The sequence below is a fragment of the Eublepharis macularius genome, chromosome 5, assembly GCF_028583425.1.
Source record: "Eublepharis macularius isolate TG4126 chromosome 5, MPM_Emac_v1.0, whole genome shotgun sequence".
Classification (NCBI taxonomy): Eukaryota; Metazoa; Chordata; class Lepidosauria; order Squamata; family Eublepharidae; genus Eublepharis; species Eublepharis macularius.
Window position 1 is genome coordinate 44,273,519 of NC_072794.1, and position 13,685 is coordinate 44,287,203.

Sequence of the window (13,685 nt, forward strand, 5' to 3'; positions counted from 1 at the left end):
GGGGCATTTCAACGGCCCCCTTCATACCTGGAGATGCCAAACTTGCAGGGAGACTTCAGCTGGCTGTCCTCCACCCACCCTCCCAGTTTTCAATACGTTGATTGGGAAGGTCAACGGGAAGGGTGGGAAGGGAAGTGCTGCCAGAGTGCATGACTGAAACAGGGACCAGGAGTTGCTGGATCAGAGGAGGATGAAGGACCAGCCATGGTGTGGAGCTGGGCCGGGAAGATGGAGTGAGGGGTGGATGGCAGGCAGGGACAGTCCCAAGAGTTTGGGATGTGGAGGACGAACTGGATGCTTCTCCAAAACCGCACCATTCATCCCAAGAACAGGAGGTCTGTGGTTGGCCAACAGACCTGCCTAACAAGGATTGGAGGGGTGAGATTGGTGTGCCCATGGCTACAGAAGGCCCACCTCCTTAGTTGCCTAGGAGTTTGACCCCCAGCTCCTGGCTGCATAGAGCAGAATGGAAGCTCTCCAGATGGCTGGGAGAGCTGCCAATCAAGGGTAAGTGGGCTATGATTAGGGTTTCCAATGGCAACAAAAGGTCTGGGCCCATTTTTGCCAAGGGAATCAATGGATCGGCTCCAGCCTGTCTGAAATTACAAATTGTTCACAAAGCTAACAAAACAGCCCCAAAAGTCATGAATTTCATGATAATTTCATGATAACCGTGACCCCACAAAACAGCCCATTTTGTGACAAAATTTTCTTCATATTTCGATTCGTGTCCATATCTATTTTATACTTTGTTTATCTTACTGGGATATTTTATATTTGAATGTTTTATTCTGACTTTGAATTAAGATGTTTTTCTATGATTTTATGATTTTATGCCTCCATTCTTGCTCTCTCCCCTGCCTGTTGACAGGTGACAGAGTGAGATTCCCAGCTCGTGCTTTTCTTGGGTAGCCGGGTAGTGACGTTTTTACTCTCTTCTGTGCATCCAGCTTGTTTTCTTCTGGCAGTTGCATAAGTACTGGGATGAGAGTGTTGAGAGTGTAGAGAGGGGTGAAAACAGCACAGCCCCTTAACTTCCACTCTTGGCATAAGGGACACACACCCCTCATGGAGGTTCACAATTTACTTGTTCCCCGGTCTCTCCAGCAGCAGCTGTTTTAAGGTGGGTTATGCATTATTAGCATAAAGGTATCTCACTCATTCCAAGGAAAACCTAATACATTCTAAGAACCCATGAGATAATTAAACTAAATTCTGGAAAAATAAATGAAAAGACATTAAAACAAAAGCCCCATAAATTTAAATGTATATTTATACACACACAGTTGGAATATATTATGAACTCCATATAACAAAGTACCAGGCTTAATTAGTACATTTATTTGGATTCACTAAAACTAAAATGAATAAAATCACAACTTAAAATAAACTACTATGCAGTTACACATGCACACACAACCAATCTCACCTGGTCTAACTAGCAACATTAGTACCCAAGCGTGAGTGTCCCCTTAAGCTAATACAAAATAGTATTAAACAAACAACTAGATAAATATATTCAGTCAATTCTAAACCGGATAGTTCACACCTGAAGATACTGTTTAAATTCTTCCTCTAAGTAATTCTTAAAGTAAACTCCACAGCAAAAGCCGTTTAGGCATACAAAACAAACTGTCAAACTATTTCCTCATTCAAGCCTCAAGGCTTGAAGGTGAAGATTCAAAACTATTCCCTTTTTTGTAGAGGCCAATTGAACTGAAAGGTAGATGCCACTACCTTTTCCACTGTCCAGAATCTTAATGCTTTATCCAAACATTTCATGGCCAGGAAATGTTTCACAAGAGGACCCTGGAGTCTGCACAGTTTAATGCAGTTCTTATGTTCTAGTATTATTGTTTTAACGGCCACTATACCTATAATTGCATCAGGCTCATACATTAGGTTACATAGACATTTGACAGCATGAACTATGGAGTGACAATTCACAAAGGAAGCTTTTCATAAAGAAGCTTTTCACTTTGCAGAAATCCTGAAACTTATTAATCTTCATACAATTAAGGCAATTGCCACATGGAAAATTACCTTTAGGAAGTTGTATCTCCAATGTAGAAGTCTGCACTGAAACTAACATCTTAACCTTACTATGTATTAATATGTCCTTTAAATTAGTAGAATGCTTAAAAGTAAATAGAGGCTTAGATTTACACCAAGAAATATCAGATAGAAAATGCTAGTGCTTTTCTATAATATTTTCTGTAATATCTTTAACAAGACCGTATGCCCCATGAACTCTGTATGGCTAAATGGCTTTTGCTGTGAGGTTTATCTTTTTTTTGGTTGGGTTGTTTCTCCTATTTATTTGTGGAGTTAAGGTGAGAACTACCTATTGACCATACCCATATTTCAATGGCCATGCCATTGAAATATGGGGAAACAACGTTAGTCATTGATGAACAGTTCTCAGAAGAGCCATATGTAGCCACTGAGTATCACTATTGTAAGCCCATATTTAGCTAAGGCATTCCAAATAATTGTGCTTTGTCCTACTTTAGCATTGAGATGGTCCCGCAATGTAAAGTCTCTATGGGAATATGGGTCAAAGCTTAAAAACAGCTTTTTAATTTTTAATTTGTAAAGGATTTCTTTATGATTCTAAAAAATAAGGGTCAATAGCTATCTTAGTGTTGTTATTGTTTTAAAAGAAGCCTTAATAGCAAATCTGGTCAGGGTTAATTGGGTTAGGTTAACTGTTAAGAGACAAACCTTTTAATCCATTTGAAAGATGAAATGGATGGTTATTGAGCTGTTAAATCTGAAACCAAACACGATAAGTGTGCTTTCAGCTAATGGGTGATTTCATCCAATTGTCAAGAGGCTTGTTACTTTAAAGAAATTACTTTCATGCATTGTAACTCTAGATGTGTTCCCTTTTCCAGTGGAGGTAGGATTGACAAATGGTGACAAATGGTGGGTTTCATGCTCCTGACAGCAATTGTAATAGAAATAGAACGTTGTGTTGCACAGTCTCCGGAACCCTGGATATTACAGACAGTGGATAAATTTACTCTACTAACCAGGGCTTATTTTCAGGTGGAACGTGGTGGAACCGAGTTCCGGAACCTCTTGAAAATGGTCACATGGCTGCTGCCCCCGCCCCCTGATCTCCAGACAGAGGGGAGTTTAGATTGCCCTCCACTCCTCAGCACGGAGGGCAATCTAAACTCCCCTCTGTCTGGAGATCAGGGGGCAGGGGCACCAGCCATGTGACCATTTTCTCTGAGGGCAACCGACTGAGTTCCACCACCTCTTTTCCCAGAAAAAAGCCCTGCTACTAACCTCTAATTACCTATTACCAACCAGTTAATTTACTATGAGAGCTTAAGCAAGTCCTCACTCAAAACAGAATTGTGTGAGTAAAAGTCTGGTGCCAAGCATAGGGTAGCCTTGCGGATATGCCCACACAAATGTTTATTATCTGTTCTGCTCATACATAGCTATATGAGTAATTTGTGGTACAATGACAACACAGTGTGAAAGGGTGGTGGGGAAGTCAGATCTCTTCTGATGAGTTAACATGCTTGTCAGTTGATCACATATTATTTGATTGCTGTCAATATCAAAGATTCCAGAAAGTTGAGAATGCTCTACCGTGTAGGTGGAAGCTTACTTTTCATTGCATTGTGGTGTCATTTGTTGCCAAAGTTAAGCTTTGCAATGTTCCAGGACACCCCTAGCAGCATAGCAAAGTTTCTTTTGATGGCCACCTGTCTTATAACAGGCATCTCCAAACAGGAAAATCTGGCCTGCAGCCTGTTTAGCCCAATCGTCTTTAAAGCTGACATTTGACTTTTTAAAAATGTTATTTAATGTTATTTATCTTATTTACAGAGTAAAGAAAGAGGGTGAAAATGTAATTATAGAACCTAAGACATCCAAATAACAATTCAATAGGGCTAGGAATATAAACATTCAAAGACTATGTGAGCAGCAAAAAAGAGTTGTGTGGTTACACTGCTATCTCTATCTCGTAAAAATATTTTGAATCTTACCTTGTTCCAAGTTAAACCCCCCAGAATAATTGTTCAGTGAGTTGTTATTCTCTCACATACATTCTCATGCACTCTTACACACATCTTACCCAACATTAAAAGTTATAATTCATTAGTATTTTGAAATTTTATTTCATTGTTTTATTTATTTAAAAGTAAATAAACTTGATTAAGGCAGGTTACAATTAAAACAAGCCATTCAAACAAGGCATTAAAAAAAGCCAGTGCTATTAAAACAAGCTAGGTCATAACTTTGAGCAGCAATCTCTGAAAATTTTTTACAGTTGCTGCACTGGAGAGAATTCCCTTTTAAGACTTAGAAACCACAATCTTCCAAAAGTGAGAGAAATTGGGATGTTTAAGAAGTATTCGAGTGCATCTGGAAAAGCTATTTTGATCAATGGTATTTGTGCCAGTATGACTGATAAGCAATCTACTCAGAGGCTAACATGGATAATGCTATTTAGAATCTGAGAAACACTGCACAGTGCTTTGTGAGGTATTGGTAATTCCTTTAGCTGTTGAAGTATAATTTACTTTCACTAGTAGCTTTGCCCAAAACAAATCAGATTTCTTCGATTCAGTTCGGAGGAGAAACAGTCCTATAATGCTAATTTTACAAATTAATGTAGTAAACTAGTTTTCTTTTCAGCATAATTTACTGTAAAGCTACAATTGCATAATCCTCAAAGGTATAATTACTGTCCATTCTGCAGATGTAATATGCATTTGTAGTGGTTTTAATCTTTAAGTATAGTGCATGCATTTACAGAATCTGTTTAATTAGAGTTATAATTAACTTGCTGAATGTTCACAAAATGCTTGTTTTCATACACTGTAATGAATTCTGCTGTGGCAATCAATTTCTGAAGTGTGTCTCATAAAGCTTATAATACTTGCAGAGCTCAGAAGTTATTTCTTTCTCAAAGCCATCTTGTCTCTCAGATGTTATTTTATATAATAAATGGATACTATCCATTTGAGTTTACTTTATCATTGGGCAGGGTGAGCTGGCCTGCCTCAGATAGCACATTAATATGTTTAAAGAACATGAAGTTGTTGGGATCTTGAATTTACTTCTGAATAATTAAGAGCTGGAAACCACTGGACCACTTTTCAGAGCTCTCCTTATTGCATTGGTAGTTGGTATGGCAGTCATTGGCCATGCTTGGGGCTGCCACGAAGAACAATGGTCAGGATTCTAGGAGAAGTGAAATTAGTTCTGTGTGTCCGAGGGGGCCGCTGAGGCATGTCTTTTTCCAACAGGAGCCCTCCTATGCCTCATCAAACTTATTTTTAAAATGGAGGTAGGTTTCAAACGCAGCTTAGAAAAGAAATCTGATATTCCATTACAGCAGTGCAAACTGTTGCATGAGCCAAAGCAGTTTAGATTCCATTTTGGGCTTCTAATAAAGGATGTGTGTTTTCATAAAATGGTAGTATACCTGTTTGACACAATATCTTTTTAGAGATAACCATATGTACTCACAGATAACTTGAATGTGCATTAAAAGGTATTTATTTATCTTCTCTTTAGTTTCTTTGTTTGAAGAATATAAGAACGTTCCTTACAGCCTGTTATGAAACATTTGGCATGAAGAAGAGTGAACTTTTTGAAGCATTTGACTTGTTTGATGTCCGTGATTTTGGAAAGGTATTTACATTTTTTTCTCTTCACATAATTGTCTGTGTTTTCAAAATTGATGTATAATGGATTCTTTGAAAATATATACAGTTGTCGTAAGGAAATGTCACCACAAGAAGGCTATCAGATTGTTATACCATAATAGGGAACTTGAACAGATGAAGCAGCTTTATAACAAATTGCTTTGTTGTAGCCATTGCTTACTCAAGACTGTGAGCAGCTCTCCCAAGTCTTAGGTGCAGGTCTTTCACATCACTTACTACCTGATCTTTAAACTGGATATGCAGGGGATTAAATCTGGGCCCTTCTGTATACCAAGCAGATGCACTTCCAACTAAGCCAAGGCCCCTTCCCTCCAATGGATCACATTTATAGTAAGTAATCACTAAAAGATTACTTACTGTAGTGGAATAGTGGGATTAGTCTGTGTGTTCATACTGATATGGGGAATTAGCTTGCTTGTTTGCGCAGGGAATGGAAACAGGGATTTTTTACCTAATGAGGTAGCTGTGAGGAGGGCAACAGTAACGTATAAGATCTATCACAGGGCTTTCAGATTTCTATTACATTTAAATTTAAACTGAGGTTCTGGAATTCTAGAAGTCTGTATCTTATTATTCCCTATCTTCTTGTTTTATGTATTTTGTATCTTTTTATAAGTTATATTTATTTTATGTATATCTTATGCTGATAGGGAATATTGTATTTTTAACTATTATTTTTTTTAATAAAATTTTTATTGGATTAGAATCATTTAATTTCACATTACAATCAATTCCCCCATTTCCCAATTTCTAACCCCCTCCCTTCCCCCCCCTTTTTGTAGACTTCCAACAGTTTTCCAACCCTTTGTCCCTTTTCCCTTACTCATTTTAAATTCATCTATCTAACAAACATATACTTTCCCTTTATTCTAAGCAATAATTCTTTAACTATTTTTAATACTCTGTACCCTATCTTTAAGTCCCTTCTTCCATGTTAGACAAACAATTTGTCCCATTTTTTCATAATTTCAAATATTTCTGTAAACCATAAATCATATAAACCATACATTCATATAAGTCAACCAATTTAACTTATACTCTATATGTTACTTTTTCTGCATATCTTATCTTCATTCTGCTTTAGTTATATTTAATTATATTATTATTTTTATTCTACTTTGATTATACATCTATATAACTATCATCAAAAGTTATCAATCAATTTGACCCATATATATCTGTATTTTTAACTATTATTTATGGTCTTATATCTCGTGAAGGTGACGATTTTGTGATGATTGTGTAATTTATTGCCTTGAACCTTTTTTTGCCGGCTGCTATGTAATGTAGCACATTGTTTTAAATTGTTGACATGTGTTTATAAGCCTATACGCTTAAGTCCTCTCATCAAATGAGCTAACAAAGAAGGGAAAGGACAACAGAAACAGATTTAAAAAGTCTTAAAGAGAAATATGGAGTTTGAGAGATTTGGTACAATAGTATGTGTGTAAGGAACTTAGCCTATGTAAATACTAGCAAATACTAAATCAAAACACAAGCAAAACAGCACATTTCCTAACAACACCCAGAAAATAGCAACCAGAGCTATTCCAGTTCAGCATAATCCAGCTATGCCAGTTCCCCAGGGCGAATCCCTGACTGGATCTGGGCACCTAGACTCACTGGGCTAGATTATCCAGCTGCAGGCAGCTACTGCAGAGGCAGAGTGGCAAGGCAGTGAGAGGGCAGCAGTGTGAATGGAGCCAAATTCCACTCTGCAGCAGGAGAGTGGTGCGAGGCTGGTGGAGCAGGGGAGAAGGCAGCAGGCAGAGTGGATTACCATCCCATTCTGCTCCTTCCTTCTACCTGGGCTCTAAAAAAGCCCCTCCAAGCAGCTGCCAGCCGCCTTTTAGACTCCATGGCTTGGCAAGCCTCACCCACTTCAGTAAAGTCATTCTCTATGAGATTCTCTGGTTTGACAACAATAAACTTGCAATGAACTTATGTTGAACCAGAGAATCTCAAGGGGGGGGGGAGCATTTAAAAGGCTTGGAAATGTTTTGTCCATAGGAAACAATGGAGAGTGGCTGGAGGCAGCTTGTTCAGGGGTCCATAGAATTGGACCCCAGAGTCCAATCTTCCTGAAATTTGGCAGGGGTGGGAGGCAGTCAGGAGTAGATTGCTTGCAAATTTTGAGAAGATTGTTTCAAAATGCCCCCCCCCCATTCCTCACAGGGAACAATGGCCATTCAATTTGGAATTCTCTAGTCAAGATCAGACAATCTGATCTGGATTCCAAGGATCCTGAATTTTGTTTTATCCCTAAAACATGGATCTGGATGGCCTGGATTTTTTGTTATGCACACCCTAGCAGGAAATATGTTAAGCCAGGAGTTGTAAGTATGGAAAAATGGGGAACAGAATAGAGAAGCGAGTGTCTGATCCTCAAGATTGGAGGTCCTTTCCAGCAGAGAGAAGCAAAATGCCGGCTATTTGTGTGGTACAGTGTGTGTTCAAAAAGAAGGGTAGATTAAAATGGGGAGCAAACGATATATCTTTTCTATTCTGTGTAGAAATCAGGAGGAAGAAAGAAGGATCCAGTATGCTGGGAGCCCCATGCAGTCCGTGGGAAGCCCAGAGGAGACTCAGTTTGCTGGATCTAGTGCCAGGCTAGATATACTTGCAAAGAGACTAAAAGGATAACTTGGGATTTGGGCCACTTACCAGGAAAAAAATATAGACTTGAGAGTATTATCTGGGATGGGGTAGTAAGATGGGAAGTTTAATGATTGAATCATAATACAGTTACAAAATACGAGGCCTGACGCAAAGTCATATATTGCTGAGGATCTTGAAACAATGGGAAGATTTGCACCAGAGATTCTCACTGGCTACCAAGCACTTAAAGATCTTGACTTTCAGATTACATTAATGGTCAGTGGCTGCATATCATGTAAATGTGGGGTGAGGCACCTTTCTCTCCCGCTCCAGTGGTTTAATTGCGAGTTTGCACAATGCACCCTCCTCAGTTGCTCATGCAAAAGGTGTTCTTTCTTGACAGTAGTTGCTGCTGCTAGATCACAGTTGTGGTGCTGCAGAATCACAGAGGCCAGGCCAGGCCCATACTGACGTGCAAAACATGGCAAGTGATCCCCCTGCTCTGTGCAAGCCTCACAGGGACTGAGGCTCACTCACAGTGTTTCACATACACCACACACATTCAGGCTGGGAGTGAGGAGTGTGTAAATGAAAAGGGGAGGCTGGCAACACTTGAAGGATATAGCATGTTGAGATTCAAAGCAAAGTCTTTACCTCTTTTGTTCATTAAGCTCTACTTTTATTTCATCATTGAGTTCAAAATGGCATCTATGGGGCTCCAAAGAGGCTTCTCCCATTCAGATGCTTGCCACACTTAAATCAGTTCAGCTTCAGTAAACTGCTTCATCGAGTGCCCTCCAACAATATTTTAGGACTGTATTACAATCCAAACCATCAATTCATATCTCATGTTGCTTATACCAGATTGCTAACCTGTAGTGCTTCAATTCCCATAATTCTCTGGAGACAATATGTTAAAAACTGCCATATAGGAATGCCCTTAGTATCCCATCACTTGAATCTGCGTAGAGGTGCTTCTTAAACTGTAATTGGCACAATTGTCATGATTAATAATTTTGAGCTTTAGTTAACCTAAAGAATATAAAGTAGTATCTGCTCATACATTTGACCAGGCATTTTCCTGGTCAGATGTATTCCCTGGATTACTTATTTTCACTCCTAGATCCCGTCTCCTTATTATTAGCATGTTATGAGCATACTGTTAAGCTGTTTCCAAAGGCAGCAAAATAAGAATACAGCACAACAAATGTGACACTTTCAACTTTTAAAATAAATTATATTTTATACCAATATTGTATGTGCCTGTGTGTAATTTAATTTTAGCAGCAGCAGAGGTGAAATTAATTGCATGCCTTTATAACACTAAGGTTGTATGGCTAAGGATCACTACCCTGAAAACTCCCTGCTGCTTATCCTCGTACTCATTGCATCCATATCCTTACCCTTCCTCTCATATTCTGTCCCAGATGCTTCCAGAGCCAGCTGCCTTCTTCCATTCCATACTGCCATATATGCTCCTCATTATGATTCTTCAAGTTGCTGAAGTTTGGAGATCTTTCTGGAATGGATGACCATCTTTCCCTGCACACAGAGTTCTGTCCAGTGCTCCCAATAACCCTTTCTTTACAAGCCCACAGGCTATTTGTTGAAGGTATAATGCTGCTGCTCCCTTCTCATCCACAGTTGATTTGATGTATTAGGCTTTTAATCTGCCCTCTCCACAGGTGAGCGCAGGGCAGATCACAACAGAGCCAGTTTGGTGTAGTGGTTAAGAGTGGCAGGACTCTGATGTGAAGAAACAGGTTTGATTCCCCATTCCTCTGCTTGAAGTCAGCTGGGTGACCTCTCTCAGCCCCACCCCCCTTACAGGGTGATTGTCGTGAGGATAACATTCTTTGTAAACCACTCTGAGTGTGACATTAAGTTGTCCTGAAGGGGAGTATATAAATCGAGTGTTATTATTATATCAAATTCATAATGCAATAAGAGATAAAAGCGTAGAAACATACAATAAATACAAATAAAATAGTCAAGTACAATACAAAACAAGTAAAACCAGATCATTCCAAGATGCAGTGTTTTTCAGTCAGTGCACTCAAATACTGTGGGGTGAGACACAGCAGGTTGCCTAGATCGAACCAGCAAAGCAAGGCAGCCTAAAAGGCATGGCAGGAAGGCCGGCTGGGTAATTCGCCCATGCCCTAATCACAACCATAGGCCTGGTGGAACATCTCCCTCTTACAGTTCTGGTGGAACGGTTCACTTATACATCTCATGTAAACACACCCCTGCACAGATGCATAGAGGAATTCTGTCAACTTTTTCTCTCTTTAATAGTAGCTGCCACTGCTTAGGTTCTGTGAACTTGGCAATGCCAAGATGTTCCTGGTAATGCTCCAGCACATTGTACAGTGACTAAAATGGGCTTTTCTAATTGTGCCACTTTGTTTATATGTTTCGTGTCCAGATTTCATCCATTACATACACATTACATTTCATCAAACTGAAGGCTCAAAAAAATCCACTGGAAATAACATGGAACATGCTGCATCCTTCTGGGTTTTACTTGAAGTTGGCCTGCTTTGCTCTTGTGCTACTATAATGGAATACATTTTGTGGGAAATATCATCCCATTCTGTCCTTAGCCATTTTTCCTGGACCAGCTTCTAAAGTTTTGGGGGTAGCCTTGTAGCTTCCTTGAAATGTTTTTAGGGTTAAAACAGGAACACCGGTGTACTCTTAATGTCTCTGTTTTCGTTGCTTGAGCAACTCCGTGTTCTGTTATTAGATACTGCCGAATGCTGCTTACCAGTCAAATGTTGTATTCATTTACTCTGCCGTAGCCGAGCTTTTGAAACAGATGTATTAGTAAAAAGACAATTAGTAAAAAGACAATTTCCTTCTTTAAAAGTTTAGGACTATTTAATGACACAGTAGAACAGATTCTTCTTGTTCTTATCCAGTAGTGGCAACACAAACACATTAGTCTATGTTATCTCTCTGGAATCAATGGGGCAGGGGTGGGAGGGATGCTCACATACTTTAGTATATATGTCTGGTTAGCTACCTGGCTGCTATCTATACATTTGTATCTCACCCTTCTTCCAAGGAGCTTGGGATGACATACATGGCTCTGCCTCCCCAATTTATCCTCATAACAACCCTGCAAAGTAAGTTAGGCTGAGAGTGAGCGACTATGGCAAGGTCACCTGGTAAAGTTATGGCTGAGTTAGGGGGTTTGTTTTTGGGTCTCCTAAGTCATCATTTGAAACACTAATAGCTGGCACATTTTTATTTTAAAAAAGTGCTTCCTCAAAAATTCCTGAAAAGGCAAAATGGGGACAATGATTTCCCAGAAAGAAAGGGACTGTTAGATATAAAGGAAAAGGCATGAGCATGTGCTTATAACCACCAGGAATGTAATGTAACATTCATGAGGGACTGAGAAACAGCACCATGATATTTGTTAGTTTGCATTAAATCTTTTTTTGCTTTTAAAACCCATCTAATTGGTGTTCTCAGGTTTATGGAAAATTGTTTTTAAAAAGCAAGCAACTAGCAGATTTTGTCAATGCAGCTGAACAATTTCAACTGCCTACAATTCTATTTTTAAAAGTAGTGATGAGGTAGACGGTTGGCACATGAGACACATCTGTACTGTTTTTGTCCTCACATGAGAAGAAAGATTTAACTTTGATTTTCTTCCTCTTGTCTACTTCAAGGGAGCTGTTAGCAGCTTTTTATAGAGTAGTGATGGCAGAACTCATAGGTGGTGAGTGGTAGTGATCGCAGTATATGGTCCCCTGTGTTCTAGTCCCTTTACACCAATAAATTCCACTGACAGATGTAGCAAGGGCAGAAGCAGATTGCATCCAAGCCCATTTACTATGGCAACATAAAACGTTGGAAGTTTAAAAAATAGATTATTTGTACCCAAGACTTGGAGGATGTTTACAAAATCAATACCTTTCCCAGTATTATTTATGATTTAAAAGATGCCTATTTGTATTTACTAAGAATTCCAGCGTTAAATGTGAACAGTTGGCTTGGTTTATAAGAGGCTGGGTGTCTCTGTGTGTGTATAAAATAACTGCATCAAAGGGTAAGATACAATAACTCATAGATTTTTTTCACTTTAATTACCAAGACGGCTATGAAATCCTATCATGATGGGGATAAGATATGCATCTTTATCCTTCTACACCATTAATTTGTATTTTACTTATCTTGAAGTCACAGTTTTATAGGTTACTTAAGATGTGCTTTTCTTTCCCATGTTTTATTCTACCCATAATAATATGGCTGTACTTCATGATTTATATTGTTTTTTTAAGAGTGTAATGATATGCAATCTACTACAGTGTAGGAAATAAAATGTAACTCCTCTTAAATAGAAAGTGCAGTCCGTGATGATAGGCTTTGTGGAGTATAAAGCAAGATATGCATAAAGAATCAGCATGACAGTCATTATTTGTTTGTTTAAAATATTTATGCCCTGCATCTTTGTATGTGAGGTGGCTTACTATGCAGAATACATAAGAATACTGGTAAAAAGTACAGTAGCAAAAACAGAATAAAATTGCAAATAAAAGCAATTTAAAATAGCATCAGATGAAAAAATGGGAATATCTTAAAACTCTGAAAAAGCCACCATAAAATCAGAGGTTGCTTTCTAAAACCGTATAAAGTAAAAGCAAGACAACAGAGAAGGTTCCACAAGGGAAAGGTTCTGAAAAGCTTGCGAGAATAAAAACATCTTCACAAGCTTGTGTGGGTGGAGTTTCAGAGCTTGGAGGCTCTACTGAAAAGGCTGTTTCCAGTGCCCACCTACGTTGCCTCTGAAAGCGTGGGCTTATAGAACAGGGCCACTTATCTTAATCAACTGGCAGGTTCATATAAGAGAATTAACTATAAAGATACCAGTAAAATTTTCCAGATAAAAGCAGCAGTGAGATCTTTTTGCTTTTCAATTTTAGTTCTACAGATGTGTGTTTTTAAAAATGATGCTCCAACAGATTAAGATAGTGGTTCATTTTGAGATGACTATTCTGGACTAGTTATATAAGCTAGAAAGTTTTTTTGAAATGTTTTAAAATTTTGCATAACATTAGTTAGAGCTGCTTGCTGTCCAGAAAGATTTGTAATCTGTTCTGTAAGCTTGTTGATCTTGCAGAAAAACTCCTTCACACTCAAAATGCTGCCAAGGCAATGTGTTTATTTGGGATCCTGTTGTAGGCACTTGCTTTTTGCTAGCTCAACTGTTTTACTTTTTCCTTGTTTGTTAGCATTTGGCATATTTCAGGGGGTGATTGAACTTGAAACTTTACTAGTGGTTTTCACTTTTGTTAAAGCCTGAGCAAAATGGAGAGATGCATTTTGTGAATGTTTTCTGCAGCACAGGAAAAAACCCCATCCGTTCAGCAGTTC

The 13,685-nt window shown here is 38.7% G+C and overlaps 1 protein-coding gene across 2 annotated transcripts in view; it reads left to right on the forward strand.

The window, feature by feature from the left end:
- The window catches only part of VAV3 (vav guanine nucleotide exchange factor 3), a 221,197-nt gene that overhangs the window by 38,570 nt on the left and 168,942 nt on the right, over positions 1 to 13,685 (forward strand). For both annotated transcript variants that reach the window (XM_054980021.1, XM_054980022.1), the window contains exon 2: positions 5,548 to 5,664. In XM_054980021.1, the coding sequence (XP_054835996.1) occupies positions 5,548 to 5,664 (117 nt within the window). The remainder of the gene's footprint in view (positions 1 to 5,547; positions 5,665 to 13,685) is intronic.